The sequence below is a fragment of the Pyxicephalus adspersus genome, chromosome 8, assembly GCF_032062135.1.
Source record: "Pyxicephalus adspersus chromosome 8, UCB_Pads_2.0, whole genome shotgun sequence".
Taxonomy (NCBI): Eukaryota; Metazoa; Chordata; class Amphibia; order Anura; family Pyxicephalidae; genus Pyxicephalus; species Pyxicephalus adspersus.
The window spans coordinates 1,799,581-1,812,194 of NC_092865.1; the positions used below are offsets into that span (position 1 = coordinate 1,799,581).

General features: G+C 43.1%; 1 protein-coding gene across 1 annotated transcript in view; it reads right to left on the reverse strand.

Moving 5' to 3' along the window:
* Nucleotides 1-8,918: 8,918 nt before the first annotated feature.
* The window catches only part of IPO13 (importin 13), a 78,483-nt gene continuing 74,787 nt past the window's right edge, over nt 8,919-12,614 (reverse strand). Inside the window, exons 19-21 of the mRNA XM_072420643.1 lie at nt 10,749-10,889; nt 9,051-9,211; nt 8,919-9,000 (exon numbers count right to left, since the gene is read on the reverse strand). Of these exons, the coding sequence (XP_072276744.1) occupies nt 8,919-9,000; nt 9,051-9,211; nt 10,749-10,889 (384 nt within the window). The remainder of the gene's footprint in view (nt 9,001-9,050; nt 9,212-10,748; nt 10,890-12,614) is intronic.

A 12,614-nucleotide genomic window follows, 5' to 3' on the forward strand; every position in this document is an offset into this window, starting at 1 on the left:
AAATATTTATAAACAGACGCTCTATAAATGTCAGTGAATTGAGAGAGATTAACTAGCTTTCCCCTTCGCTGTGTATATAAGAGTTTATATTGGTACAGCCACCTCTTTAGTTATATAAAGACAGAAAAGGAAAAAAAGAAAAAGGCTTCTGGCTAAGAGGTTTAAGTGTATTTATGTATTGATCTATTACAGTTCCATACATACAGTTTCAATAGACCGCATAGTCAAACCCCTGAAGAAGCCTAAATAGGTGAAACGCGTCGGGTGGACCTTGAGACTATAAATGAATATCTCATCATAACGGTTAAAATCTATATGTCTAGTACCAAAAATCCCAGTCCTGTGAATCTGTAACCTGAATGGGAATATTTGCTGGATATTATGTAAATTGTATAATTATGTATGAAACTATAATGGATCAATACATGATTAGGTTTGACACTTTCCTTTTTCTTTTTTCCTCTTTTTTGTCTTTACTTAATAAATGTCACTCAAAACAATCATTATTGATCCCATCAGGTGTTGGCAGAAACTAGCAAAGTACAGAATATTATGGAAGGGCTTGTTCTCTTGTATGGGAACGAAGGTTAAACAGGTGAATCTGTGGGGAGCACAATCGTCTTATTAGAGATCCAGCATGGCGGGTTGCTAAATGATGTCATAGAATCATAAAAAATCATCTCCAGCAACAATCATCCATTCGTACGATGCTAAAGGCTCAGCAGCCAAATGTCACTCATATTCCATAACTTCCACTGCAATGGAGATCCCTTCCTAGAAAGTGGGCATAGGGAATTGGGAGAAATTAACTGAACCCCAAAAATGAATATAATACAAGAAAACATCAGAAACCGGACAGAAGATCATCAATTCCCAATTTCATACTCAGGAATGATATGATGGTTTTGTATAACCATCACAAATATAGAATTGCCCTGAATAATTGTCAGTGCTGAGTGTTTGTATAACATTAAAACCTAAATTCAGCAAACCTATAGCACTGCTTCCCCCAGACAGCACTTTGTGTGACCCTGATTGGATTTCAGCTTTACCTCCAGATCTGAACACAGACATTGTAACAAACCATTGACCAGGTAAGGTGTCACATAGATATATAAATATTTAATTAAGGAAACAAGGGTCATAGATACAGCAACATCAGTAATAAGTAATGTAAGATAAGTAATAAAGGAATGACAAGTAATAGGAGACATTATGTATACCCGGGTGATATTTAGCGCACCTGGGACACAGAAGCATTTCATTTTAAGGTGCAAAGAAACAAACATTGCAAGTGTGAGATGCCTGGGATAGCCAAGTAATCACCAAATCATAGAAAAGGAGACAAAGAAGTAGGAGAAAAGAAGGAAAGAGAGAGAAATGGAGGATAGAGAGAAGAAAGGAGCTCAGGGAATGCAGAAAGCTCATTATATGTATCCATCATTCTGCTAAATGTTATTACATTACTAATTCTTGTCCTAACGATGTCACCGCTCCCCGCGTGCTGCTTTTGTTTTATTGTACAATGACCCCAATATAAATGTTTTGCACTGTACTCCCCTCGCTTGATGTATCCGGATTAGAATCAATCTCACGTCTTGGTATTGGACTGGCAATCCTTATGGTATCATTATGATATGGAAACTGTTGTATAATGACTAAATCAATACAAATATTTCAATAAATAATGAATCCACCAGAAAGGTTGCACCTACAGCCATGACATGGAGAGGCCGGGATATTAAAGGTGATCCAAGGCTCCCAGGTACACCTATGGAATCTATTATGAGAGGCCGCTGGGATTCTGCTTTATTCCCCATTGATTATGGAAATATTTATCGTCTGAACTCCCCAAAACTAAATCTGATTGGTCCTCTGGGCTTTTACAATTGTTTGCTGAGCTGCTAGGAACACATAGGTAATCATCTTCCTTCTTATTTATATTGTTTATACTTTATCTGTAAATATTTTTATATGTTTTCTCTTTTCCTTTGTTAAAACATTTTAAATCAATAAGGTGAAATTCTTTAAATAATAAAATAACTCCTTCCCTCTGCAGTATATTTACTAATCTACTCTATTACTATTATTAAACAGGATTTATATAGCGCCAACATATTACGCAGCGCTGTACATTCAATGACAGATAGAGACAGTGACACTGGAGGAGAAGAGAACCCTGACCCGAAGAGCTTACACTCTACTTTATCACTATGATCCAATTTTTGGGTCACTGCAATGCGGATCTGGGAAACTCTTATAGGGCCGGTCTGTGTGCAATGTTTTATGTTTCCCTGGACTGACATTGCGCTCCCCTGTGCCTATTGTAAGCATAAATCCCAGGGACAACGTCAGAGGCAAAGCAGTGGCCGTGGTTCTGGTTGGGGTAAAATCGTTTTAAACGAATGCAAACATTTTTAAAAGGTTCTTTATATGCTGCTCAGAAGAGATGAGCAATTTAAAAGACATTGGTCCTGATTTCTTAAAGATCTCCAAGGCTGGAAAGGATACTCTTTTATTAGTGAAGCTGGGTGATCCAGAAAACCTGGAATGAATTTCTTAAAATTATTTGCTAGCAAACCTGGACCACATTCAATGCAGGTTTGCTGGATCACCCAGGTTCACTGATGAAAGTGCATACTCTCCAGCCTTGGAGAGCTTAATAAAATCTCATTGACAACTAGGTGATGCAGAGTTCACCATGATGCTGGTTTTGTGGTGGTAACGGGGTGCTCCTTTCAGATTCATTCCTGTTGCCTGGGCAGGTAAGGCACAGGTAAGTATATCCAGGAGCCATTGTTCTAATATCAGGGAGAGGGGCAATCTGATCCCGGTATGGCTTGGTGATTCTTGTGTATACTTCATTACTAATCACAAGTTCTGACATCTTTTTTTTCAATCCATTCCAGGGTTGCTGGATCACCCAGCTTCCAGCTTCACTGTATCCTCAGGTACACTCAGGTCCCTTTTCTGATCCCCTCGCCTGGCAGTATGGACATAATACAAGAAGAGCGGGTTGGTTGTATTAGAAGGAATGAAATAGAACAAAATTACTTACTGATATTAATGGAATACTTTGTAACAAGGTGACAACACAAGAGCCCAACTGATAGACAAGGGAAGGTTTGTCACCCTATAACAAGCAGTGCCATGGCCCTGATCATCTATCCTCTCCAGGCCTTAAATGTGTTTTTTTTTTTTTGCATCTTTCAATAAAATATTCGCTGATGATTTATTAAAGCCCTTCCAGACTGGAGAAGATAAACTATCATGGGTGAACCTTGGTTATCCAGGTAACCTGGAATGGATTTAGTCCAGGAACAAAACATTCTGCAGCTAACAGCAAAAAAATACATAAAATTTAAGATATCCATTCCAGGTTTGCTGGATCACCCAGGTTCACCCATGACAGTCTATCCTCTTCAGTTTTAGAGTGTTATTAAATAAGACCCATTGTTTGAATTCATTCATTCTTATAGTAAAGGTCAGATTGGGGGATTGAAGCTTCCTACTTGCTAGTAAACCAATGAGATTTGTGTATGAAAAAGTAAGTACACCCCAACATTTACCAGCACCCCAAACCTTTGACCCACTGCTCCAGATTGGAGGTCAATTATAGGAATCTCCATAGGGAGCAGTTGGAGGACCTCAGATTTGGGGGGTCTGGTGTTCCCCATTGGTGTGTGATGTCATCATGACATCATCAGAAGATCTCTCTGAGGCCGTCACAAAGAAGATTCCGGATCTCCAGGAGTCTGATAAGAGATTTAAAGGATCATCAGAATAATAATAATAATAAAAATATTCTGCAAGTGGTGATGATTATAAATGCCTGATCTGTCTGAAGCTAAAAAAGAATGCCACAACTGTGTCACGGGATCTTATATATATATTTATTATATTATATTTATTATTAATATATCTTATATATATGTGATTAGAGATTGCATCCAATAAACTCCACGGGAGGTGTGAAAATATAAAAACAATGGGGTTGTCTGAATAAACATTAAAGCAGCACTGGAGTTTGCCAAGGAACACAAAGACTCGGGATCTGGAACTTTGTGCTGTGGGCTGACCAATCAAAGATACGCTTGTAATAGCAGATATGTTTGACTGATGAGAACGGCATCTTGGGAGAAGAGCCAATACCAACTGTGAAGCATGGCGGTGATAATGCTATGGTTTGAAGATGCTTTACCGCTTTCAGGTCATCAAAGTGTGCTGAATGTAAAAAACAGAACTACAATACAGGGTCCCCTGAACAGTAAATCATCAAATGGGTGCCCCAAAAAACAAATATTTCACCTTTTTACGCACCTAGGCAAAAGGAAAATGTGGGAATTGCTGGCATCATAGTATTAAAAAACATTTTTATTATACACCATACAAAAACCTTTACGTTGATAGCAATAAATACAAAAAAGGATAAATAATGTTCATATTAGAGCATATAATAATTATTGGATACATGCTATCCTAGTCTACCCGACGCATTTCGCAGTTGAGACGCTTCCTCAGGGGTATGATGCAAGAAAACAGATAGAACATCTAAAAGCCTTATTTGTGCCATTAGTACCGATATCCAAGTTTTTCCTGTATATTGCCTTGGTTATGCTGCTTTACACTTGTGATCAAGTAACGTACTGGGTAAAAATATATATATATTGGCTTATGTTTGATATTTATTAGAGTGTGCTTGATTTCATAAGATTTGTATGTTTGTTTTATCAGTTTTTAGTTGTTCTGTTTTCTTGCTACCTATCTCCTGAGGAAGCACGGTATCGGCGAAACGCGTCAGTAATCAAAGCCTGGGATTGCATGATATCCAATGAATTTTATATACTCACATGACAGCTTTTGTATGTAAAGTTATCAATGTATAGTTTTTGTATAATATATAATAAAAATTGTTTTTTTAATACTTTGATGTATTATTACCTAGGTGGGTAAAAAGGTGAAATAATTGTGCTGGATGTGAATGTGAGGCCATCTGTCTGAAATAGCCAAAGCCCCGAGTTAAATCCCAAGGAAATGCTGTGGGGGGTTTGAAAGCTCATTGAAGGGGATGAATGAATAAATGAATGAATGATTGAAAAGGCAAATCATCCTTGTGGTTTCATGAATGATTGAATGAAGATACAATGTTTCCAAACATTCCCATTCACAAGACCATATATGGGCAGAATAAATGGTGCAATCCCATTGGCAGGTTGTTCGGGAATTCTCGGGTCAGTCAGCACACGCGGTAACATATTTCACGAGGATAAACATTCTGACAAGTTTGTCCGATACAGAGGAAAAAACTGACTTCTGGGTGAACCTGCTCATCGTTCTCGTGGTTCTTCCTCTGCTCGCTCGCCCTCCAATAATTCCTCACGGCGCATTCCTAACCTCCCAGCTAAACAGACCGGTTTCAAATATTACTCCGGTTGCCCGGACGACGGTTCTATTTTGGGTGTGTATGGTGTCAGTTACTGGCAGGGTGTGCCGGGCCCAGCGAGTGGAAGGGACGCTGCCGCTATCCGCTGGCCCTCGTCCATTAATGGGACACGTGAGATGGATGCAGGGAGCGGCGCTCACATGCTGGATCCCCCCATCTCCCTCCTGGTCACATGGTCTCCGCTGGTCACATGGTCTCTGCCAGTCACATGGACACAGCAGCAGCACCGCATTATACATCCCGGCACCAGGCGCTGAGATGACCCCGGGTGCCTTTCTGTGGATGGAAACACAACCAATAAAATCTCCCTTAATATATTCATCTTATTTCAAGAGTCAATGATGATCCTGCCATCAAGCTACTTGTTCAAGCACTTCCTGTAGTAGAGTGACAACACTCACTTGTCTTTGAAATCTGTGTAAGCGTTGTCACTCCGTCACAGAGGAGAAAACTAGTGGCTGTTTCACTGTATAATACAAAGACACGGCCCATAGATGTCGCCCATCAGGGGGTGGGGGTACTTCTATACCAGGCCCATCAAAACAAAGGGGAGGAAATTTACTTAGTATGAGGCCCAGAAATTTCTAATGGTAATGCTGGTTGTCACCATCAAGACACCTGAACGCCACGCAGCACCTGAGCCATGCAGCGGCTTCAAAAGGGCAGAAATAGGGGAACCTGCACCCCACTCATGTTCCTCTCATCATTACCCTGTGAGCGCAGAGCAGCCCCTGCCAGGTGTCAGTACATCCTCACATTTCAGCCTGGCACACTGAGGACATCTTGGGGCAGAAAGGAGTTACTGCAGGGGACAGCTCTGGACAGGAGGCGAAGATTTCATCCCGATTTTTTGTTTCTCTTTTAAGCTCATGGTGCAGATCTAACCATTCCAGCCCCAATATACGGAACCTCCTATTTCAGAGCAGATTTACAGTTCTGTGATAGATTTGTTAGATTTAAGAAGGGATTTTTGGATATTTTGTATTTTTTACATACCGAGTCAGTGAACAAACAGGCAGAGCGGACATGACAGTGACATAACAAAGTGATCACAATGGTTTTCTATCATAGTGATCACATGACTAGTAGCCAATTACCCAGACTCCCGACCTCCGCCCCAGAGATGGTACCCACCCGATGGCAGATCACACCCGACAAGTATTGAAATGGTTAAAAATCGATTGATCCCGGAGTTTGTCTCCTGCTGTATATTTCCTCCCCAGGATTCGTTCCCAGCGGTGATTTCATTGTTTTGTTCCTCCGTGCTGGCACATGTCCTCTAATCTCACATAAGATCCACGCGTTCAGCGCACAGACACGGCTTGCTATGCAATGCGTCATCCTTACAAAGCCCCTACGGCTCAATGCCAGCGTCGGATTGGTCGGAGCCAGGAGGAATCGCCCGGATTATGGGGCCCCTTCACACCATGAGGACAATGGGGTGCGCAGGCTCTTGTTATATGATTCTGTGACACCTGAACTCACATGGAGGAGATAGAAGGTGGTCACCCCAGATCACAAGTGCCCCCAACCCTAGATACCCCTAGGGACTAAGTACTTACCCCCTGAATGAAAGGCTGTAGGTAAGTACTCCAGGGATGGCTAGAGTTCGGGAATGCTTACTATTGGGGTAATGTGAAAGGGGTGGACTGATCACTCACTTGCCCCTCGTGTTCACACTTGGTCAACAGCACAAAGCAGCGGCTGAATGTTGTCAACAGGAAGTGCTGTTTTTGGCAGGATCTCCGATGCAGAGTTTCACAAAAAATATTGTCTGAAGAAAACTGTAAGAACAAGACCATATTCCAAACATTCTGATTTGACTTTCACCAAAGATTCACTGGTGGTAAATGTCATTTAAAACACCTGGATGAATCAACGGTAGTGAATGTCAGATTTACAGTTTTTTAAATATGTCCCCGTGGGTGATGTATTTATAATTCTGCTCAGCCAGTCCTGTGATTTACGTCTTGCTGCTCTGCTAGGCCAGCCACATAACTGTTATATTTCTGCGCCCAGGTTTGATCACCGGCTGCTCATTAGATCGGGGTCACGATCTTATTTCATTTTCAATGAGCAGGATGCAGAAATGTGACACCGGAAGCTGCAAAACTAAACTAAGAAATAGAGTTGTTACTTGTCTGCAGAAAAGAATAAAAAAACCGACTGAACAGAATCAGTCACGCAGGTGCACAGAGCCCCCAAGGGGCCACAGAATAAACAGCGGCAGGCCGAGGAGCCAAGGTCGGGTTTCATGATGTAATTCCGTGCGGCCGTTGTATGTTTTGTGAGAAAAATGGAATTTCTGTGTCAGAATCCTGGAAAGATTTATACAGAACACAAATATTATGGAAACATTTTCACCCAGCGCCCGCTTAGCAGCAAGAACGCGACACGCCGATGGTGGGAGGCAAAACATGTGCTGCTGCACGAGGGCCCTGGGCTCTCCCAAGTGGGCCCTCAGTCAGTTTTGCTCAGGGACCCACTGTAGGCTGCCATCTAGAGTTTTCAGGGGGTTCAAACATTTCATCATGTGATCAGAGGCGTCAGTTATACCAGGATGCACTATGAAAAGCCTGCTGAATCTGGGAGATGTGGTTATTAGAAAATTCAGAAGCACCTGGTAGAGGGCAGCACTGGGGCAGTGCAGGGGGTAGCGCAGGGGCAGTGCAGGGGGCAGCACAGGGGGCAGTACAGGAGGCAGCTCTGGGGCAGTGCAGGGGGTAGCGAGTGGGCAGTGTAGGGGGCAGCGCAGGGGCAGTGCAGGGGCGTTTTCTGAGCCACTTTAGGAGGTTATTGCTTGGTAGATGTAGAATTTTTGTTTGTCCATATCCAGCCAGCAGGTGGAGCTGCGGATTTTTGTGATGGGTTCTGCAGGCCATTTATAAAAGATTTTCTGAACAAAATATGTATTTTTGTAAATTATTGTGAAATTTAAAATAAGTAAAAAAGTTGAGAAATTCTTCTATCTTCCTTCCATCCATTTTCAAAGCTGTGACCTCTCCGCTTTGACATCAATGACCCCTCCGCTTCCTTTCTACAGCAGTGACTCCTCCCCCTCACTTCCCTTCTACAGCAGTGACTCCTCCCCCTCACTTCTCTACTAAAACAGTGACTCCTCCCTTCTCTTCCCTTTCAAAGATGTGACCCCTCCCCCTCAATACCCTTCTACAGCAGTGACTCCTCCCCCTCATTTCCTTTCCCTTCTACATCAGTGACTCCTCCCCCTCACTTCCCTTCTACAGCAGTGACCCCTCCCCCTTCTACACCCTTTCCTCCCCAGCTGATTTTCCATTCTTTCCCTTTCCTCGCTTTCCAAAGCAGTGACTCCCCCCCCTCCCCTCCGTTTCTTCCCTTTTTACAGCCATGACTCCACCCTTCCCCTGAGTTTTCCTTCCATATCCTGCCAGATTTGTGACTCCTCCTCCAGCCCCTCCCATTCTTCATGTTCGGGCCAGTTAGTATAATATTCCAATCATTGAGAGACAGTCCGAAGGCAAACAGCTCTCTCATCATAATGCCCATAGTGCTCTGGGAATCCGGTGTCATACTTCTCCCTGCATGAAAATAAAAAGTTATATACAGAATAAATATACAGAAACCTTACCCCGTACATAATGATTTCCCTTCAAGGAGCAGACAATAGCGGTAGGCCCTGTAGGCCCTCTGAGCCATCTGTAATTGTGTAGTCACCCAATCCTGGAGGAACATGCTATTATCCGCCATCACTGGGATCACCGCCCTCTGCGGGATCCTTTCATGTCTTCCCTGAGTGAGCAAAACAGAAATAGAAAGTCATAGGTTATGGCAAAGGAGCATTGTGAACCCAGGGACCCCGAGCACCATCACAACCATAGGGAGGGAAAAAGGAAAGGAAAAGAGAGGGAAGAGAAGAGAAGGAATGGGAAGGAAAAGGAAAGGAAAGGGAAGGAATGGGGGGGAAAAAGAAGAGAAGGGATGGGAAGGAAAGGGAAGAGAAGGAAATGGAAGGGAAGAAAAGGGAAGTGAAAAGGAAAGGGAACGGAGAAGAAAAAAGGGAAGAGAAGAGAAGGAAGGGGAAGGAAAGGGAAATAAAAGGGAAGGGAAGGAATGGGAAGCGAAGGGAAGATAATGGAAGAGAAAGAAAAAGGAAGATAAGGAAGGGAAGGGAAGAGAAGGAAAGGAATGGGGAGGGGAGAGAACGAATAGGAAGGAAAGGGAAGGGAAATAAAAGTACAAAAAGAAAAGGGAAGGGAAGAGAAGGAATGGGGAGGGGAGAGAACGAATGGGAAGGAAAGGGAAGGGAAATAAAAGTACAAAAAGAAAAGGGAAGGGAAGAGAAGGAATGGGGAGGGAAGAGAAGCAATGGGAAGGAAAGGGAAAAGAAGGAAAGGGAAGAAAAGGAATGGGAAGAGAAGGAATGGGAAAGATAGGGGAAAGAAAAGGAGCACCGTAAACCTCTGGACCTGGAGCACCACTACAACACAATCAGAGAAGAAAGGAAGAGAGATTGGGAGAGGGAGGGAAGGTGGAATGAAGGGACAGAGGGCAGAAGGATGATGGTAGAAAATGGAAGGAAAGAAGAGAGAGAAGAAAGGTGGATGGATGGAGTAGAAAGAAAGGTAGGAAGTAAAGTGGAGGGAAAGAAGGGAGGGAAGGAAAGAAAAAAGAGAGTGACTTTTTTTTTAATGCAGCTTACCAAGACACCGTACTGCATTTTGGTGCGCTGCAGCATGGTTGCATTTTGCATTATTGCATTTTGAGTATTTGGAAGCCATTCTAACTGCAACACAAATTACACCCTGCCATTCAATGCAATAATGTGTGCTAAAAACACAATAAGCTGCATGGGAGCCCCACACACAGGTCTATAGGGGCCCCTAAAGATGCTCTGAATGCAGATCGGCAATAATCTGTGCAGAGTTCAGCTTTAACCACGATCGCAGGGCAGATGTGTGTACGTTATGTGATGAGCGAGTTGTGGGAAGGGGATTGTGGGAACACAAACATTTTGCTTCAGATTTTGTGGGATTCTCAGTACAGAAAACAGACTGAGTCACACACCTGGATGATCAAAGGTGCCCTGAGAGCCTTTCAAAACATGCCCAGGGCCGCGGGCAGCATAAATCAGCGCTGCTCTGCGCCTTCATGTGGGACTAAGGATTCATGGTGGGGCATGTGCCCAGAGATTGTCAGCTCCACTGAGCACAGCGCGGCATGAAATATACCAAAGACGGAAATATAAAAATCAGCCCCCAGAAAACCGGCCGGATTCGTGGGCCGCGTTCACCATCTGGGCCAGGGCCAATCTAATGCGAATCTTTACCATAATAAGTGAACCCAGCGATGGCTCCTCCACCCAGTGAGTCATCCCCACAGGTGTGAAGGGGTTAACGGGAACAGAGAGAATGGAGGCTTGTTTTCGGTAGCCTGGCGTCATGACTTGGCACTTTCGTGGCCTCATTTCCTGCCGTTTGAAAAGCCAACGTTACTTCTAAGTTTAGCCCAGAGAAAAAGCAGTCTTTAATTTAGGACGAAATCAAAACCACCCTTGTAGCTCTGGGCTGACATCAGCAGCCGCTGCACAAAAACGCCAGCCTGGAAGTTCCTTCATCTTCGGTCATACCCAAAGAGGACCTGTTACCGACACGAAGCCACAAAATGAGAGTAACCTTAAGAAGCACTCAGCATTTACTAAGCACTGCGTATCAGTTCCCCTATAGAAGGGCCACTATCCTATCCAGGCTCCAATTGTTGAAATTGTATAAAAGAAACATATTGGTGACTAGAAGCACTTTCAGGTTGACAATAATTTTACACAATGAGGTGGGGGGGGGGTCTTTTTCTTTTGCACCACAATGTATTTCCTTTTTGTCCATTCCAAAAAGTTGGCTGTACTCCCATCAGCTGCACATGACTGCCCTGGACTGACCTCCTGGTGGTGACAACTGTGGACCATCCCCGTGTAATGTATGACATGTGACAACGCTGCAGCACAGTCGGACAGAAGGTTGTCACCTAGCAGGAAGTGCAGGTCGCATTTTAATGCATGCTGTCGAATTTTCCCAATACTCAGTGTTTGTAAAGAATAGATGAGATTTTTTTCTGGGTTTGCAATTACTTTGAAATATTTACTTTGTAATAAAATTGATACAAATGTTTCATCAGTGGGTAATTACCCAGAATCCTTCTGTACATTTAAGCAGAGCACCAGCCAGATTCAAGAATATTGTAATATTTTAGGGGCGCATGAATGCAATACCGAGACAAAATATTTATGACTTCAGTTTAGCTTGGTGTGTGCCAGACGTTGCATTGTGTGCTGTGCAGCTGAAACAGACATTCCATGCATGCTGGGTGCATTAAATGCCCCACCCATCCAGACCAATTCTTATAATGCACCAAATCCCGCTGAACGGCCCATAGGGAGACACATAAGGTGGCATCACCTATATGACATGAATAAACATTGCAACAGTGCTCAGGTCTTTTATCTGCAATCCATCAAACCCCCAATCCAATGCTTTATACAGTCCAATCAACTATTAAAAGTCCAAAAATAGTTCACATAGAAAAAACACAAAGTAAAGTTTTAGATTGATTTGGATTAGTGCAGTAAATTCTGATACATTGTTGCAAGCCCTGAAGAAGGAGTGTGTGGTACCTGAAATGTGGCGGCTTTTTTTTTTTTTTTTTAACATGATCATAAAAAAAGATTAAAAATCTGATTTTCACAAAGGCTTTCACTGTCCTGGCACCTCTTAGATTTGCGATTCAGATGTTAGAGTGACCACACTGAGTAATGCAAAAGAATAATATTGGCCGCAGTGTAGTCCCTGGCATTGGAAAGCCGACCATACATGTTACATCCAATCACATGATCCCCTTTTTTATGTAGTGCAATGTTTTGCCTGATTGGCTTCACAATGAATGAATAGATGGGATTCACACAGCTGTATGCAGGTTTCACACCTCTTATCTATAAGTGAGATTTTGCTGTTAATTGGCGCCGCTGACATCACATCCAAGATGGCGGCCCCAGCAGCAGTCTCAGATTTCCATACTATGACATATAATCTCTATGGGAAGATTGGTGCCGTAACGACCGGTCTGCCCACAAGGTCACTCTCAGAAAATGAATCGGCAGCTCACTCATCGGCCCCTCGGCCGCCTTCTCCGTCTCTTTCTGACT